At 35.2% G+C, this 16,283-nt stretch overlaps 1 protein-coding gene across 1 annotated transcript in view; it reads left to right on the top strand.

Annotated features, from left to right (window-relative positions):
• LOC113060092 (serine/threonine-protein kinase ULK4) overlaps window positions 1-16,283 on the top strand; it is a 199,219-nt gene that overhangs the window by 65,720 nt on the left and 117,216 nt on the right. The window contains exons 23-24 of the mRNA XM_026228913.1: window positions 11,868-12,001; window positions 12,392-12,513. Coding sequence (XP_026084698.1) covers window positions 11,868-12,001; window positions 12,392-12,513 — 256 coding nt within the window. The remainder of the gene's footprint in view (window positions 1-11,867; window positions 12,002-12,391; window positions 12,514-16,283) is intronic.

Genomic DNA, 16,283 nt, shown 5'->3' with positions numbered 1-16,283 from the left:
AATTACCACATCATGTAATTAATTAGATTTAAAAAAATAATAATAATTAATCGCTTACCAGCCCTAATATATATATGTTTTTTATTATCATGAAAGTCCGTTACTCACTGGCTCTGAATACACATACGGACAAATCATGGTTCACAGAAGGGGATGCTCCTGATTGAAATGTTTAGGCTATGCATCAGCATTCACAAACCACTGTCCACTGTTATTTTTAACAGAAAAGAATGCAACGAGCTCGTAATCACAACTTCATGAATAGGAAATAGGAAGTTTCCGATAGCACGTGAATACAGCAGAGAAGCGCTTGCTCAGCACAGTGGAGTGCATAGTTTTGTTCGTGGTTTTTAATTTGTTAATTCTGTGGTTTATTATTTTGAGTAGTATGGGAGGAGGTTACACATGGCCCTCTCACAATATATTACGAGTCTCTACCTGCTCATCAAATGTTGTCCCGCGCCGCACTCTGCTGCGATGTGTCCTGCGATCGTGCAGGTCTCTAACAGGAAGGTACCTGTCATAATGTTATGATCAAGGCTCTGGACAGTATGTGAACTATAAAATATTTTTTAAAAAATATGTTCTATAAAAATGTTAATGTCCTGGCAGTGGCAAATGGCTTATTTATATTTAATTTCATTTCATTAATGTTATAAATTAAGATTAACAAGAAATATTTTAAATGCTACCATGTAAAATGAACACTGCTGTAAAAAAGAACCTTATTTGTTTGAAGTGTTTGCAAACCAAATGTTATTGCAGCCTTTGTTCATAAAGCAGTACTTTTAAATAAAAAAGTGCACAATACACCTCTTTTGAATGCATTATTAGTTTTGTCCATAATGCGATGCGATTATGTGCGATTAACCACAGAGAATCATGTGATTACATGAGAAATGAACCAAGATAAAAAATTACCAGCCACCAGAGGGCGCTCTATGCTGCTCAGTGCTCCTGTAGTCTACACTGAAAACATATAGCGCCCTCTTGCGGCTGTAGACGGTAATGTTTTCTCTTGGTACTAAATAAATGCGATTTATAGTCCAGTGCGACTTATAGACGTATTTCTGGACTGATGCGACTTATACTTAGGTGCGACTTATAGTCCGAAAAATACGGTATACATTATTTATGGGCATTCTATTTGTCAATATAATGACATAGGATCTGTTGTTGTCAAATTTCATTCATAATTCCCTTTACACTAGTACTAAATGCCATACTGTTATTGTCCCTCATAACTGGTATTATAACAAGTCTGTATGCAAGCTTAATTTTTATGTGTTTAGTGTCTTCTACATTAATCCTTGCTAGTCTGCTATGGTTCCCATTTATCCTGAGGATAGAGTCATGTACACTGACCTTAGCCGAGGCTTAAGAATTCTGATATCCTGAATTGTGATATCCTGATATCCATCAGGATTACCACTAAATGTATAAAGTGGACAAACTGCCTCCTGGAAAATAAATTTGAGCGTCCTTAGTTTAGCTGGTGCTGTTCTCTTGCATCTCCGTCACATACTGCCCACCCTTTAGATTAGATTCCATTAATCAGAAAATCTGGTCTAGTTTCTCTACAGCAGGCAATCTAAAGCTGCTCCCAGAGACCCTCATCAGTTCTCAAAGGAGCTCTTTCTGCGCTCTGACACACCTAGTTCATATAATCAAGGGTTTGATATTTCACTGATAATTTAAAAATGTTGCTGCAGAGCAACCAAAGACCAAATATATTACCCCATTCTGTGGGTGTGTAAGAGCCGGTTCACAAATCACTGCATTACAGCTCAAACTGTCAGAATAACAAAGAACCGCTAGGGAACAAAATGTTACCCTGTCACTCTGGTTGTTCCCAGTCATTCAGTAAAAAAACATCTTGTGTAGGATTCCAATTATAATGTATGCATGTAGACCTATTCGCAGTCCAGGCACCCAGTAAATGCAATTTATTGTGAAAGTCACTGTTCCCTTTCCTCAATTCTATTCTTCCTCGGGTAATGTAGTGGCCAGCTCACCATGTCAGACTAATAAAGGGCTGCTTGATCCTAATATCTTGGATTAAATGGTTTTGTAAATCATGTTCATGCCTCTGAATTTTCATTTTCTCCCATGTGCCTCCTCACCTACAAGCACAGAATATCCCTGACATCCGACAACATTTCATTCGGAGGGAAAATGATAGCCTTTTGAGAGGAAATTTATCATAGGCTAATCCAGTCTGGCAGCAACAGTACTCTGAGGCGTTGGTGCAATTGTAAATACCAAAGTTGCCATTATTGCCTCTCCCCTGTCAGTAAGCAGAGGTGTGATGTTAAATTATGTGAGGACCCTCAGAGTACTTGCTATATGGGTGCTCATGTGATGAAAAATCAGTCTTGTGTGTTTTAGATTTGTGGCTAAGTTTATTAGCCAAAACATGAAATTACATGAAAGAAAATATTAGAGACGGCAAACAGTAATTATGGTTAGAGAGAAAACTCAATTGTGTTTCTAATTAACAATGCTGTATGTAAAAATATATAAATAAATAAATATATATATATATATATATATATATATATATTTGTGTTTGTGTGTATTAACTATTAATAAGCAGCAAATTTAGAAATTGTTAAGATAAATGTTGTAGTTAATAGTTAACATGTTACCTTTTCTAAAATGTTTCGAAACTTATTATTATAATAATAAATTATAATAAATAAACAATTGAAAATAACATATATTCATCATCAAAAAAGGGCTTATAAAACAAAATGTCCAAAATATTTTTTGGGTCTGGTCTGCTGGGACCAAAACTTTTGTAATGAAGAATACGTCTAAAATATTTCCTTATGTTTTTTTTGTTGTTGTTTGTTTGTTTTTTTGATTGACTTAACCTGTCACCCATGTCATATAATATTAATTTCGATGCAAAATCTTTCTCTGGTTAATATTTGACCGTAAACAACAAGACCAGTAACTGGGGCATATTTTTAGCAATAGTCAAAAAAAAAAAAAAACTTTGTATTGGTCAAATTTATCATTTTCTCTTTTATGAATGAAATCATTAGGATATTATGTTAAAATCCATTAACTGAATCCACATGCATTGCCAGGGTTACATATTTACTTGAGAACATTGATTAATAACAATTTGCTCAGCTAATTTTCCAAGAGGACTTGAAGGCAGCATATATAAGACATGAGTAACAGCTTGTTAGACAACATTGTGGTAAGCAAAAGTTGCAGTGGTACGATTGGTCAGTAAACTCTAAAACTGTAAAAACATACCAGTGCATGCAATTTACTGCAGTTTCCAGTAAGGATGTGCAACAGTGATCGAGTACTCAAATACTCGACCGCGACAGCGATGATCGATCACATAAACGATGATCGAAATTATTATATATTTTTTTTATTGGTTATGGCAGCACGTTGGGCAGCACCCTGGTCTCTGATTGGTTAGCTTCCCACTTGATGCCTCAAAAGATGTTAGAAAACAGATAATCATGGCATCAAAGTCACGTAAGTGATGGCTGCTTTCCCTTTGAGAAGAACGATGAAAATACAGTTCATGGTAAGCTGTGCAGCGCCAAGCTGTCACACACATCTACAACAAATATAATCCGCTATCATCTAAAATGTGTACATAAAATATTTGGCGATAACAGAGCGGCAACTCAGACGAGCATTGAATCACTTGCCGTAAGACCTAAATGCAACGCAGGCAGAACCGAAAAGACGACAAAGCTATTCGCTGAAATGGTGGTGAAAGATTTGCTGCCCATTAGTTTCAGGGACAGAGAAGTTTTACTTGTCCAGTGGTACCTGGCTGTTCCTGCAACATCTGTTCCAGCGGAGCGAATTTATTCCACTAAATGTGAACAGACTGCGCACTCGGCTCTCATCTGAGCATGTAGACCAACTTATCTTTTTGAATAGACATTTGAATGTTTCACCTTTCGTGGTAAATATAATATCCAATTTTTTTTTTTATAATATTATTATTTTAGTTTTGAGCTTTAGCCATTTAGTTAAAATATCTAGGCTATTGGTCTCTGTTTTATAGCTTATAATAGTTGTTTGGTTAAACTTGGTGAACTTTTTTCTTTATTTAAAAAAAAAACTACGTTTCACCGCTGGATCAAAGTATGCTGCTAAAGTTATACTGGAAGATAATGTTTTGTTAAAAAAAATGCAGTTGAATAAAGTAGCAAAAAAAGAAAAAGTATCTTTGTGTGTTAATTTTTAAATCACAGACAAATAATGAAATGGTCTTTATAAAATAAAAATGCACTGGATATATTTGTAGCCTAATTACATTAAACATATTCGTAGAGATGACGAAAATTATTTGTTTGTCATTGTTTTTAACTTAAATATATTTTAAATCTTATTCAATTATTTAGCAATAATCAGTGATTTCCATGCTGTTAAATAATATTTAAATAATATTTTGGTTGATCAGAAAGTGCAAATTGAATACAAAATATTAATTAAATATTAGAATACATAAAAAAAATAACGATAGTGACACTTATGTGAATTTATTGTACTTTCGTGTTTGTAAAGCGCAATCCGAGTTACACTTTCGGTCAAGTTCACTTTTTTTTTTTTTTTTTTTTTTTTTTAGATAAAAGTTGCAAGAGCTAGTCTATGTCTGATTAATTAACATGAACAATTATGCTAAAATCGCTGCACATCAGCGATTCCTTTCATGCTGATATAAGCAATGCACGATAATGATATTGCTCTTAAATGTTTTATTTCTCTATTATTATTGTTATATATATATTATATATTATATGTAATAGTATACAACTATTACCCTTAATAACGTAGATGAAAATATAGCACAAACTGCCATATATTTGTAATGAGAACTTTACAGGAATCTATAGTAAAATCTGTCCTTGCCCATCTTTCCAAGTATAGGTCTCTGCATGAAAACGCATCAGCGGGAGCTCGCTCTCTCTCTCTCTCTCTCTCTCTCTCTCTCTCTCTCTCTCTCTCTGTCTAACGCATAACTTAGCATCCTATTGTGCTGATACAAGTTGTAATGTTACGTCTGATATGTATCTCAGTTATCTGATTTATCATAGGATGTGCCATAGAATTAGTTTCCGTTTATTGGTATACTCTTCACCTCAGGCAGATATTTCTTGCTCCTTTATTAATAACATTGCTTCATCATAATCACAATCTAACCTGTCCTAATCATGTGTTCATGTTTTCATAGACAGATTTTCGTGTCAGATTTTTATTTTTATTTTTTTCATTTTCATAACAATCTTCAGATTTTTCATTATATACATTATGGCCATGTATATAATACAAGCCCCACCCCCGATTAATCGATTAATCGTTTTTGAAACCTATCGATGATCCAAATGAGAAATTTGAAATGAACACTAGTGGTAGTAAAAAAAAAAAAACAACAACAACAACACAGACACGTCTGGTTTAGTATCGTTGTGGGGACTCTCCATAGGCTTAATGGTTATTATACAGTAAAAACCGTATATTCTATGGCCCTACACCTACAGAAAACTTTCTGCGTTTTCATGCTCTAAGCTTGTTTCCTCTTGGGGACTTCAATTTAGGTCCCCACAGTGACACTAATCCCCATGAGTTAGTGTGTATTCAGGTTTAAATCCCCACCACAATAGAAGCACACACACGCACACAATGATTACAGAGACAGATCATTAATACATAATGTTTTATTTTCGGGTGGTTCCTTTCACACCTTCCTATGTATGACTTCTCAGATGTACTAAACTTGCTCTCTAGCTCACCTGGTACAGTATTGCACTTGCAGTGTGGAGCGAAAATGATGTCCAAATTCATATTCATCTGTTTTAGAAAAATAGAACAGTTGAACACAATTGAAAGTTACCACTCACTGGATAAGCTTTTTAATTTTCATTGCATTTTCAGGGGTTAAGCTAAGGGTCACCACTTCAGGAGAGATTTTAGGAGGCATGCCAGAGTTTGAGTCTGTTTATGTCTTTAACAAAATGTAACTTCTGCTTCTGTAGTTGGACACATATTTTGTTAAATAGAAAATAGTTTCAAATATTCTTTGGACAGTTTGGGCTGTGTGTTTTTCCCCCCATTATTTTCATTAACACTGAGAAGAATGATTCCTTTGAACTCGAAGCTCAATCTAGTGAATCACACACCTGAAAGTGCTCTCTCTTCAAATCACTCCCAAGATTCTAAGAGATGAGCTTTACATTAAAGATGCTGTCAATTAAGAGTTTAGCTCTGTTCAGTTTGACCCAGGAAGAAAGACTTGTAAAAATGTAAAAGTTAATCAAATTTAATGATGATATTAGTGGTGCCTAAGAAGGCATGCTATTATAGTGCTCATATCTTGTGAAAACTAAACTTAACCCTTTGAAGTCGATTAACGCATATATGCGTTTTGAGTCATTTTCTCCTCATAACCCCGAAAAGAACTTAAATTACACTCTGTTTTAATCGTACAGATAAGAGCAATACATCAATTGAATCTGTAAAGGGTCTACTGTTTTTTGGATACAGACATAATAACAAAAAACCTTTGTGCACTTATAAAATAAAGATAACAAACAAGGTGCGGTGTCTGCAGCCTTTGTCTCCGCTGATCTTCATTTACAAACACGTCATTAAAATTAACTGTAACTCCGTGAATACTCAACGAAGAGACATGAGAGAGATATCTATAGAAAGCCTGAAATTACTTTTAAACTAAACAAGTGCTGCCGAAAACAAATATTCTGAGATAAAGTTATCCATATGAAAACAACGCGATGTCTATTTTTCATGTCTCCTTTCATTATATCTAATGTGACCACGCCCCCGCGCTGAACGCGCTATTCAGATTCAAACTGAAGCGCGCGGCTTGAATACGCCCACACAGAAGAAAAAGCAGAGACTGTTCTTCAAGTTTTTATTTTATTTTACTGTTTGCTTCGCGATGAGAGGAATAAGACATAATTCACCCCAAAAAGTTGTGATGTGGTTGAGGATTTGAGAAATGGATTTCCTCAGAAAAAAGAATGAAGCACTTTATTCAGCAGAGATCATAAACACGAGTAAGTCTCTTTTATGTATTTATATACTTGTACTAGTTTTCACATAACGTGTAAACATTTTACTAGTTAGACTTTTTCCAAATACTTTTTCCAAACTATAATTCCTGACTAAATGTATAATCAAGTGAAACATTATGAAGTTTCAATAACAATATACAATACTATACCATTCAAAAGCTTGATGTAAATAATATAAATGTAACAAATAGAGATAACTCTAACAAATGTAAAAACAATGCAGTTCTTTCAATTTATTCCCCCTAAAAAAACCTGAAAAATATTCTCAGCTCTTTTCAACATTAATAATAATAATAATGATGATGATGATAATAAATGTTTTGTTTTTTGGTAGAAAACAAGATTGTTAAAATGATTTCTGAAGGATTGTGTGACTGGAGTAAGGATGCCAAAAAAATTGTTTGAAAGTAAGCTTTGATTGTTCCTAATAAACTGTTTAACTGCTCCCCCAAGTGGATATTAAATTATGTTGTGGGATAATTAAATATATTCTTAATAAACTACAAACATAAAATTATATAGATTTATTTTATTCTCACATTCTTTCTTGTAACTCCTCACTCAGTGGCACAACTGACTGAAAGGCTCATTATGCAGCTCATAATGCGGGCCTTTGTCTTCTCAGGTGTAAATCACAATGATATTCATGATAGTTGACGCCCTCCTCGCATATGACTTTTACCAACAAAAAGTTTCTTAGAAAATTTAAATCAATATATTGTTTTCTGTGAGTGAGTAAACAAGATGATTTTCACATAATTTAGAAAGAAAAATTCTAGGCTACAAGCTCCAGTTCTCAACAGTCCCGGGAACCAATGTTATGTATGTGTTCACTAACCATGCATAACATTTTTTTTTCTCAAAAATACAATCATGTACATGAATGCATTTCACATATTATTATAGCCCAGTTTGTGCTGATTACAGTGATATTAGACTTTACCCATTTAGACATTTATAAGAAACTGAAAAAAGCAAAAATATCAGGACTTGACAAAACTTCTCCAGGCCCCAAAAATACCCTTAGACTCCAGAGGGTTAAGCATTAAACTTGGCCACGTCTAAACAAATAAAACATATACAAATAGAAAACATACAAGCAAATGGCCCAAATCTTCTCTGTATAGGTTAGACCAAATCCAATTCAGCCATAAACTCCAGTGACTTGAAGGAAACCATTGACTTGAAGGAAACCATTCATTGGGCTGTAGCTTTTCAACACATTGAAACACACATCACGTAGAAGGATGGAGGTCACCTACACAGCCGTCAAGCTCAATCAGACTAATCTAAAAACAAACAACATTCTCTGCAGATGAGCTCAATGCCAGTTAGGATTGGGAATGTAGCCCACACACTCACGTTTGCATTTTATTTAGCTTAATTTCTGTAAACTGATTGTGAAATGGCAAGCCAGATTGTTTGCAGTCCTTGCATCAGTGATCATTTACATGATTAAATAAGCATATCACATGGAATCAAATACTCTGATCTTGTGAAATAAGTGATCAACATAAAATGAAAACATACTGTAAACTTCATAGCTCAGATCTGTTTCTGAGTACAGAAAGACGATTTATTGGAACTGTTAATATATATATATATATATATATATATATATATATATATATATATATATATATATGTGTCAAACATGTTATCCATATTTATCACAATATTAATTTACCAATGCTATCCTCATCTTTGTTGCACCTTCAGAATGAATCTAAACATAACTTGTATTAAATTGCAAAAGGTGTAACAGAGTTTGTTAACTGTCAGACTGGACATTGAGTCGTTTAAAGTTTTTTAGTTTGGTTGGCACTTTCTATATTGACTAGTCTCTGAAGAAATTTTACTAAGAATATCCTTGAGTTAATAACTTCTGTGTTAATTTCAGTGCCAATAATAATTCAGAGTCAAGTCACTGAGCAACTAATTCAAAGGGAGATAAAATCTTTCTTTATTGAGTTTTTGTCATCTAAAAAAGCACTCTTAAATGTTTGTGTTGCTCATTTTAGCTTATGCTTTTATTTGCCTGGCCTGTGCAAATTTAATACAGTAGCTATTTGCCAGGTTTGCATGCAGGTCCCAGTTCTCCTCTTTGTTGAGCGTGGTAGTTAAATAGGCGATTGCTCTCTCATTGGAGATTAATCCAGTGTGTTCCCTCTAGTCCACTGTTCAAACTTACTTTCAGCCTCTGGTATAATTGCTGGGTGCATTTCCTTCCCACACTGCTGGGCTCTGTGCAATTTTCTCACTGTTTGCTTTTTCATCCGTATCTAATTTGAGAAGACACGCCTCAGCAGAAATGTGTGTGTTTGTTTGCATGGGCAAGTTTGCATGCTTGTGTGTGTTATGAGGGGATGGGACGAACTGACTTGCTTGAAGGGAAATCTTGAGGCACTGAATGTGTAGAAGTATGCAGTGCTGGTTGCAAACAAGTTAATTAACAGCATTTCTTAATTAGCATGGGCTTGAGGGCAGAGATGGGCTGTCACTTCTGGTCCTTTGGATCTCACCCTCTTACAGTCTCATTTCTCTCACTTAGAGGAGAGGAGAGGCTACTCTTCAAAAGCTATTTTTAAAGACATATCTGAATCGTTGGCAGAGCTTCACCATTTTACTGTAAGAATAGTAATTAAATGATCTTGGAACATATTTGATCCTTTAATTATGAGTACTGCACAGTGTATCTTGATAGACTTTATGTCAAGCCAACATCTAAAGCTGTATCAGTCCAGAATAATATATATATAGTTTTTTCACCTTAAATATGTTAAATTAAACCCTTGTCTTGGTCTAATTGTACAGGTACATCTCAATAAATTAGAATGTCGTGGAAAAATTTATTTCAGTTATTCAACTCAAATTGTGAAACTCGTGTATTAAATAAATTCAATGCACACAGACTGAAGTAGTTTAAGTTTTTGGTTCTTTTAATTGTGATGGTTTTGGCTCACATTTAACACAAACCCACCAATTCACAATCTCAACAATTTAGAATACTTCATAAGACCAAAAAAAAACAAAACAAAAAAAAAAACATTGTTAGTGAATTGTTGGCCTTCTGGAAAGTATGTTAATTTACTGTGCATGTACTCAATACTTGGTAGGGGCTCCTTTTGCTTTAATGTCTGCCTCAATTCAGTGTGGCATGGAGGTGATCAGTTTGTGGCACTGCTGAGGTGGTATGGAAGCCCAGGTTTCTTTGACAGTGGCCTTCAGCTCATCTGCATTTTTTGGTCTCTTGTTTCTCATTTTTCTCTTGACAATACCCTATAGATTCTCTCTGGGGTTCAGGTCTGGGGAGTTTGCTGGCCAGTCAAGCCCACCAACACCATGGTCATTTAACCAACTTTTGGTGATTTTGGCAGTGTGGGCAGGTGCTAAATCCTGCTGTAAAATGAAATCAGCATCTTCAAAAAGCTGTTCAGCAGAAGGAAGTGCTCCAACATTAATTGGTAAATAGTTGAAGAAAGCATCTCCACCCTTCCTCCAGACTCTAAACAGTCTTTAATAACTGAAAATCTTGCCATAATCTCAAATGGCATTTTCATACTTGGTGCAAAGAAACATTCCTTGTGTGATGTCAGTTGATGTTAATTGCAGTTGATTCTCACAATGTCTAGTAGAGTTTGAATATGCTTAAGCGCAAAAAAAGAAATGTTGTTTAGTGAAAAAGATGTTTAGTGAATAGTGAATGTTTGATCCTTGGGCCAAAGTGTTGAAGACACTTATGAAGCAAATGGTAACTCAAATAGCTTTTCTTTCTTTCTTTTTTTAACCTCCCTATTCCTTTTAACGTGGTGTAAATGTCAGAGGCAACACTACAGTAATCAACAGTTCTTGAGAATGGCCTGATCTTCACTTCTGCCCAAGTGTTATAATCTCTTTTCTTATTCATGTTCTTCACTGTATCAAAGACACGCATAACAAAAGCGTGAATGTTATGTTGGCTACTTCTGTTATGAGTTCCATCTGAGGTTGTAGTGAATTGATTAGTTTGAAATACTAGAGGTGAGGCTGAATCAATGAATGCTGTGTTGATAAAGAGATAAATAGACAGTCATAGAATTCAACAATACTATGTGCACATATGAGCAACTGCTTTGTGATGCATTGCTGAAACTACTACTTAATTATATATGATTTATATATGAAACAAATCCTACTGTTTATATTGTCATTTATTAGGCAGTACATTTTGTCACATATTGTAATGATAGATCACAAATGTTTGGGCACTGTTGGTGGAAAAATTTAAATAATGTGTAAAGGTTTTGTTGTTGATGTTGTTCTAAAAGTCTAAAAACATCCATAAAAAAATGCCTCAGGGTTTCTGCTTGTATCATAGATAATGTAAGATCTAAAGCAATTCCCAGAATCCCAGGAGATCTGATCCAAGCTTTTACTAAGAGAACACCAACCCCATGAATCAATCCTAGTATGTTGGTTTGCATGTGTGAATCAAGTCTTATTCATTCATCTCTAATTCAGCTTCTAATTTTCAAACCTTATACAGTTCAAATTCAATTCCTTGCCAGATGCATCTTGTTTTTCTCTGGTCTTTTCAGCCAGACAGACAAACCTCTTTCCCTTCCTAATGTTGTTTCAGGATCAACACCATTTCATCTCCATTCTGTCACCCCTCAAGCTGTTGAGTGTAATTGATTAACACCATCCTCACCCCACTGTGTGTTTCAGATCTGACTCTTGCTCTCCCTTTCTCTGTTTGGTCTGAGTGTCTGTAGATGAATGATAATGTTTTGCCAACCCTTCTCTCAGGCTGGTGATGTACATTGAAAGAGACGTCCGAAAGGCCACGCCAGGAAAGGAGCAACAAAGCGGCAATGAATACCTGTCAAAATGCCTGACCCTCCTCATCCGTCACACCGTGCACGAACTGCCAGCCATCCTGGGTAAATCAATCACAATACACCCAAAAAATAGGAAAAAAGGGAATGCAAATAATTCACTTGAGAAGGAACAGAATGAAATGGGCAAAACGAAGCAGGGGCAATGAGAATGAACATTGAATTTGATTGGCCTCTCTTTAATTATCTTTCTGGTTGAATACGTGAGCAGGCTGTCAGGTATCGACCTGTTCCTCCTTTTTCATTTGTGAATCAGTGCTGCTACACACCACTGCTCCCCCATGAAACCGGTTCAAACTGGTTCAGTTCTTCCTGCAGGTTTCGTCCCAAAACAGTGATGCACCTGCCCAAACTGAGCATGACGGTTTGTTTTGTGATTGGCTGATTTTCTGATTTTGATTTTGAAACTGATCTGTTTTTGTGGGCTTTCTGTAGATGACATCCTGTCCGTGTTAGGCAGCATTGTGGGAAGGAAGCACCCCTCTCCTACGCAGTCCCGTCAGCTGAAGCAGAGCCTCCCCATGATGGCTGTGGTGCTGCATCTGCTCACCTCACAGGTGTGTGTCTGTGTCAGGTCTTGCTATATTTACCTTTTTGCTAGTTATTTTGGGTTTTCGTTTTCCACAAGGATCGAACAACCTGAAAAAAAAAAGAAGAAAAAAAAAGTGAGGTCCTTCACAAGCTATATTCTGTGAATGTGCAAGACTTTAGATTAATTAGCCACTATAGGTAAATATCTAGAAAAATAAAAATGCAATAAAAGATTAAACTAATTGTGCTATAAGCCATTGTTTATGATTATGATAATAAATTAAATTAATTAAAAAATAAATACTAGTTTATTATCTTTAAGCAGTATAACAAGTTTAGGACAGCTAAAAATAACTGGAAGCGAATGACACTGGATGCCTCATACATTCAACATGCAAATAGCTGCACACAGTATTATAATCTTATATGCAAACTCCAAAATATACCTTTTTGAGATTAAAATAGGTCATCTAGGAGATTCGTGAAGATCACATTAGAAAATGGCGAGGGGGGTGCTTTTTACAGTACCAACCCAATTCTGTACCCCCTCGAAATCAACGGCTTCCAAACTCTTTTGTGTGCGCTGTAGTTTCTAATTACAAAATCAAAAGTTTCTATTCAGGGTCAGTTGCGCTATAAAGGAAGCCACCTTTGCTCTGTTTCTTTACAAACTTTATTCACAATTTGAAGAAAAGTTTTGTTTGTCTAAGAGGGCCAAATGTCCACATATACTGTTTCAGGAATGACAAATCTGCTAAATTGTGCCGCAAATCATGATCGACAGTGTTAACACTAACAATGGGTGGAATGAAACATCTGACGAACCGATGTCAAATTAGAGCTGTGCATTAAGGGACGCAGAGTAACAAAACAGCAGCAGCAAGTTAGCAGCTTTTACAGTTAAAGATAGAACTTAAAGCACACTTTCTGATGTGTCTAAGGCAATGCTAAAAAAATAAAAAAAATTAGATTTTAAATTAAAATATAAAAATAAAAAAAAATGCATTATTTAATTACTACCATTTTATAATTAACTTTATTTGTAGTTATCTAGTTTTGTATTTAAATAATTAACCCTACTAGCCTGTTGGTGTCTGGACATATTTATTTATTTATTTATACTTAAATGATACAAGATGTTGTGATTTCCTGCACTTGCTATACTTCATAGTCATCTTTTACTAAATCCAAAAGCAAGACGTGAAAAAAAAAAAAACCTAGGGAGTGGTCATTTCATGTTTCATTTCATTTCTTTGTTTTTGACCAGGAGAGTTTTTTTTTTTTTTAATCATGAATGAAATGAACATTTCAAGTGAAATTTTTGCAGAGTTAAATAATAATAAGGCTTTAAAATATTATGTGTTTAGAAAAATGTAAGGTTTTATTTGGGGGTTGTGTTGGAATGGGTGGGTTCCTTCTTTCACTATTTTCACCCGTGATGAGTTTGCATCCCTGTATATTAAAGATAAATTGGATATGAGTGATTCACAGTCTGTTCTGGCCAAGTACCCTCTATGTCAGATCAGAACGTCCTCCTGGAACATCCAAATACCACTTGTTCCTTCCAGGTTCAGAAATGAACAGGGGGCTTTGCAAAAATGGCACCAAAATTAAAAATAAAATAAATCAATCAAGATAAAGGGGCAAAAATTGCCCATACACAATGAATGTGTTATTTCTTTTTTATGTATTTATTAATGACTGTATGCACTTTATTGTACTATTGAATAGTAACACCCATTAACTGTCATTATAAAGCTTGGAAGAGCCAGGCTTTTCCAAGCTTTATGTTATATATAATAATATTTTATTTATATATCTCCGATTGGATTCATCTTAAAAAAGAAAGTCACATACACCTAGGATGGCTTGAGAGTTAGTAAATAATGGGTTCAGTTTAATTTTTTGTGAACTATCCCTTTAAAAGCTTTATATGTTCATCAGTATGGATGATAAAAGAAAACAGAAAATAATTATTTTAAGTAGATGTGCAACTTAAAATACTGTGCATTGTAATGTACATTTACAGTAGTTTTGAATTTAAAGTAGTCATATTGAATTTAAGTTAAATATATATTAAATGCACTGTTTATGGCAAATATAAAAAATGCCAGAAAAATGCCAAAAGATGTTTTTGGTTTACTCCAATATTGCACTGTCATAAGAAGGCACTTCATTTTAACAAGTAATTGCTTTGCAACCATTAAAAAAACAGCTGTGGGGATCGGTGCCGTGGTGGGCAAGTGGCGTAACCGGTGTTGCGGCTAGCCTAGTTCTATATAAAATGAATGTGTGGCATACTACAGTTGCCGTTATAGGCAGTTCCCTCGTGGGATAGTAAAGTGTCCATAAAGTGTCCACTTGCCTATAGTTGTAGATTCTCTGGACTGCGATTGCATGCTGTTTTAAGAAAACTGTGAATTCAGTCACACATATTGTTTTTCGCCTAGTGTATATATTAGAGAAGAATGCATATTCATCATTGTCATAAGTACAAAAATGGTCAAAAACATGAGGTTATTTTTTTGAAGTGTAGAGAGGTATTGTGATAGATGTTTGAAAAGAGTACATTTGTAAATCATTACTTGTCTTTTAAACTAACTACAAAATAAACTTTCCAGACTCTCATCCACCTCTCACTTTATTAAATGTCTTCATCTGAACAGAAAATAAAGAAAGGATGTGCCATACCTGCCTGTCATGCACCAAGTGTAATCACTGTCTGTGTCAGAATGAAATTATCTATTAAAGAGCTTTCCGGTTCAGCTTCAGCGTGCACACACACACACACACACACACACACAAGCTCGCGCGCGCACACACACACACACGCACACACAGATTATTACCAGTTGCCAAACAGTGCAAAATTGGATTTACTTGTGACACACTCAGTCACACCAAAATTAATATGAAGGCATCTGGTGTTCTCAGAGAAAGATGTTTGTCAGAGCTCAGAGTTGATGAGTCTCTCTGCTGATTTAATATACTTTTACATTTGCCATGGAGACTCAGTAGCAGATTGAGTCATCTCATTTGAAGGGGTCTGAGCTGATCGAGCTGTCAGTCTGATAGTTCCACTGTCATTAACTCATCTGAGGAGGATACACTGAGGTCCATTAACACAGAGCTGCAGTGGGTGGCTTAGAGTGGTATTAGGCAGTTCTTTTGATTGTTTGTGTGTCTGTCTGTTTTAATGGTCCTCACAGTGAGTTGTGTTGGTATAGTTCCAGTCTCAGAAAGCACATCCATAGATCACCCACAGACATTCACTGGCCGCCTGATGCATGTGGCTAGGGATGCACAATATTATCAAACTGATACCGGAATTGGCCAATAATGGTTTTAAATGTAAATATCGGCATCAGCCCGATATGAAAAATTATGAAGATATGTATTTGCCAATAAGAGGAATGCATTAACAAACATATGCTTAGGGTGTGCTAGTGATTAGATCACGTCAGCAGTGTTTTGCCTGAATGAGGATTAGATTCACTGGATCGCTGCATTTAATCTGTGAAAACACGTAATGAATGATACATTAGGTATGTGTAAACAGTAATAGCACGTGCGGCCGCGGCAGCCTTTCCTGGGTCCTAATGCTCGTTTGGTGAGAAGTTTTAATCTGTAGGGAGCGCTGTTGGCCTACTTCTAATTTAAAGTAAAATAGCCTAAACAAATAACCTTTAGACTATGTTTTGATATATAGTTTATTTATAGTTATTTTCAATGCTTCAATTTAGTGTCAAAAAACCTTCATAATTGTTTATTTAGTGAGTGAGTGAAGTGAAGTGAC

This window comes from Carassius auratus, chromosome 41 (genome assembly GCF_003368295.1).
Source record: "Carassius auratus strain Wakin chromosome 41, ASM336829v1, whole genome shotgun sequence".
NCBI lineage: Eukaryota > Metazoa > Chordata > Actinopteri > Cypriniformes > Cyprinidae > Carassius > Carassius auratus.
The sequence above is the reverse complement of the archived record's forward strand: the minus strand, read 5'-3'. Positions and strand labels throughout refer to the sequence as shown.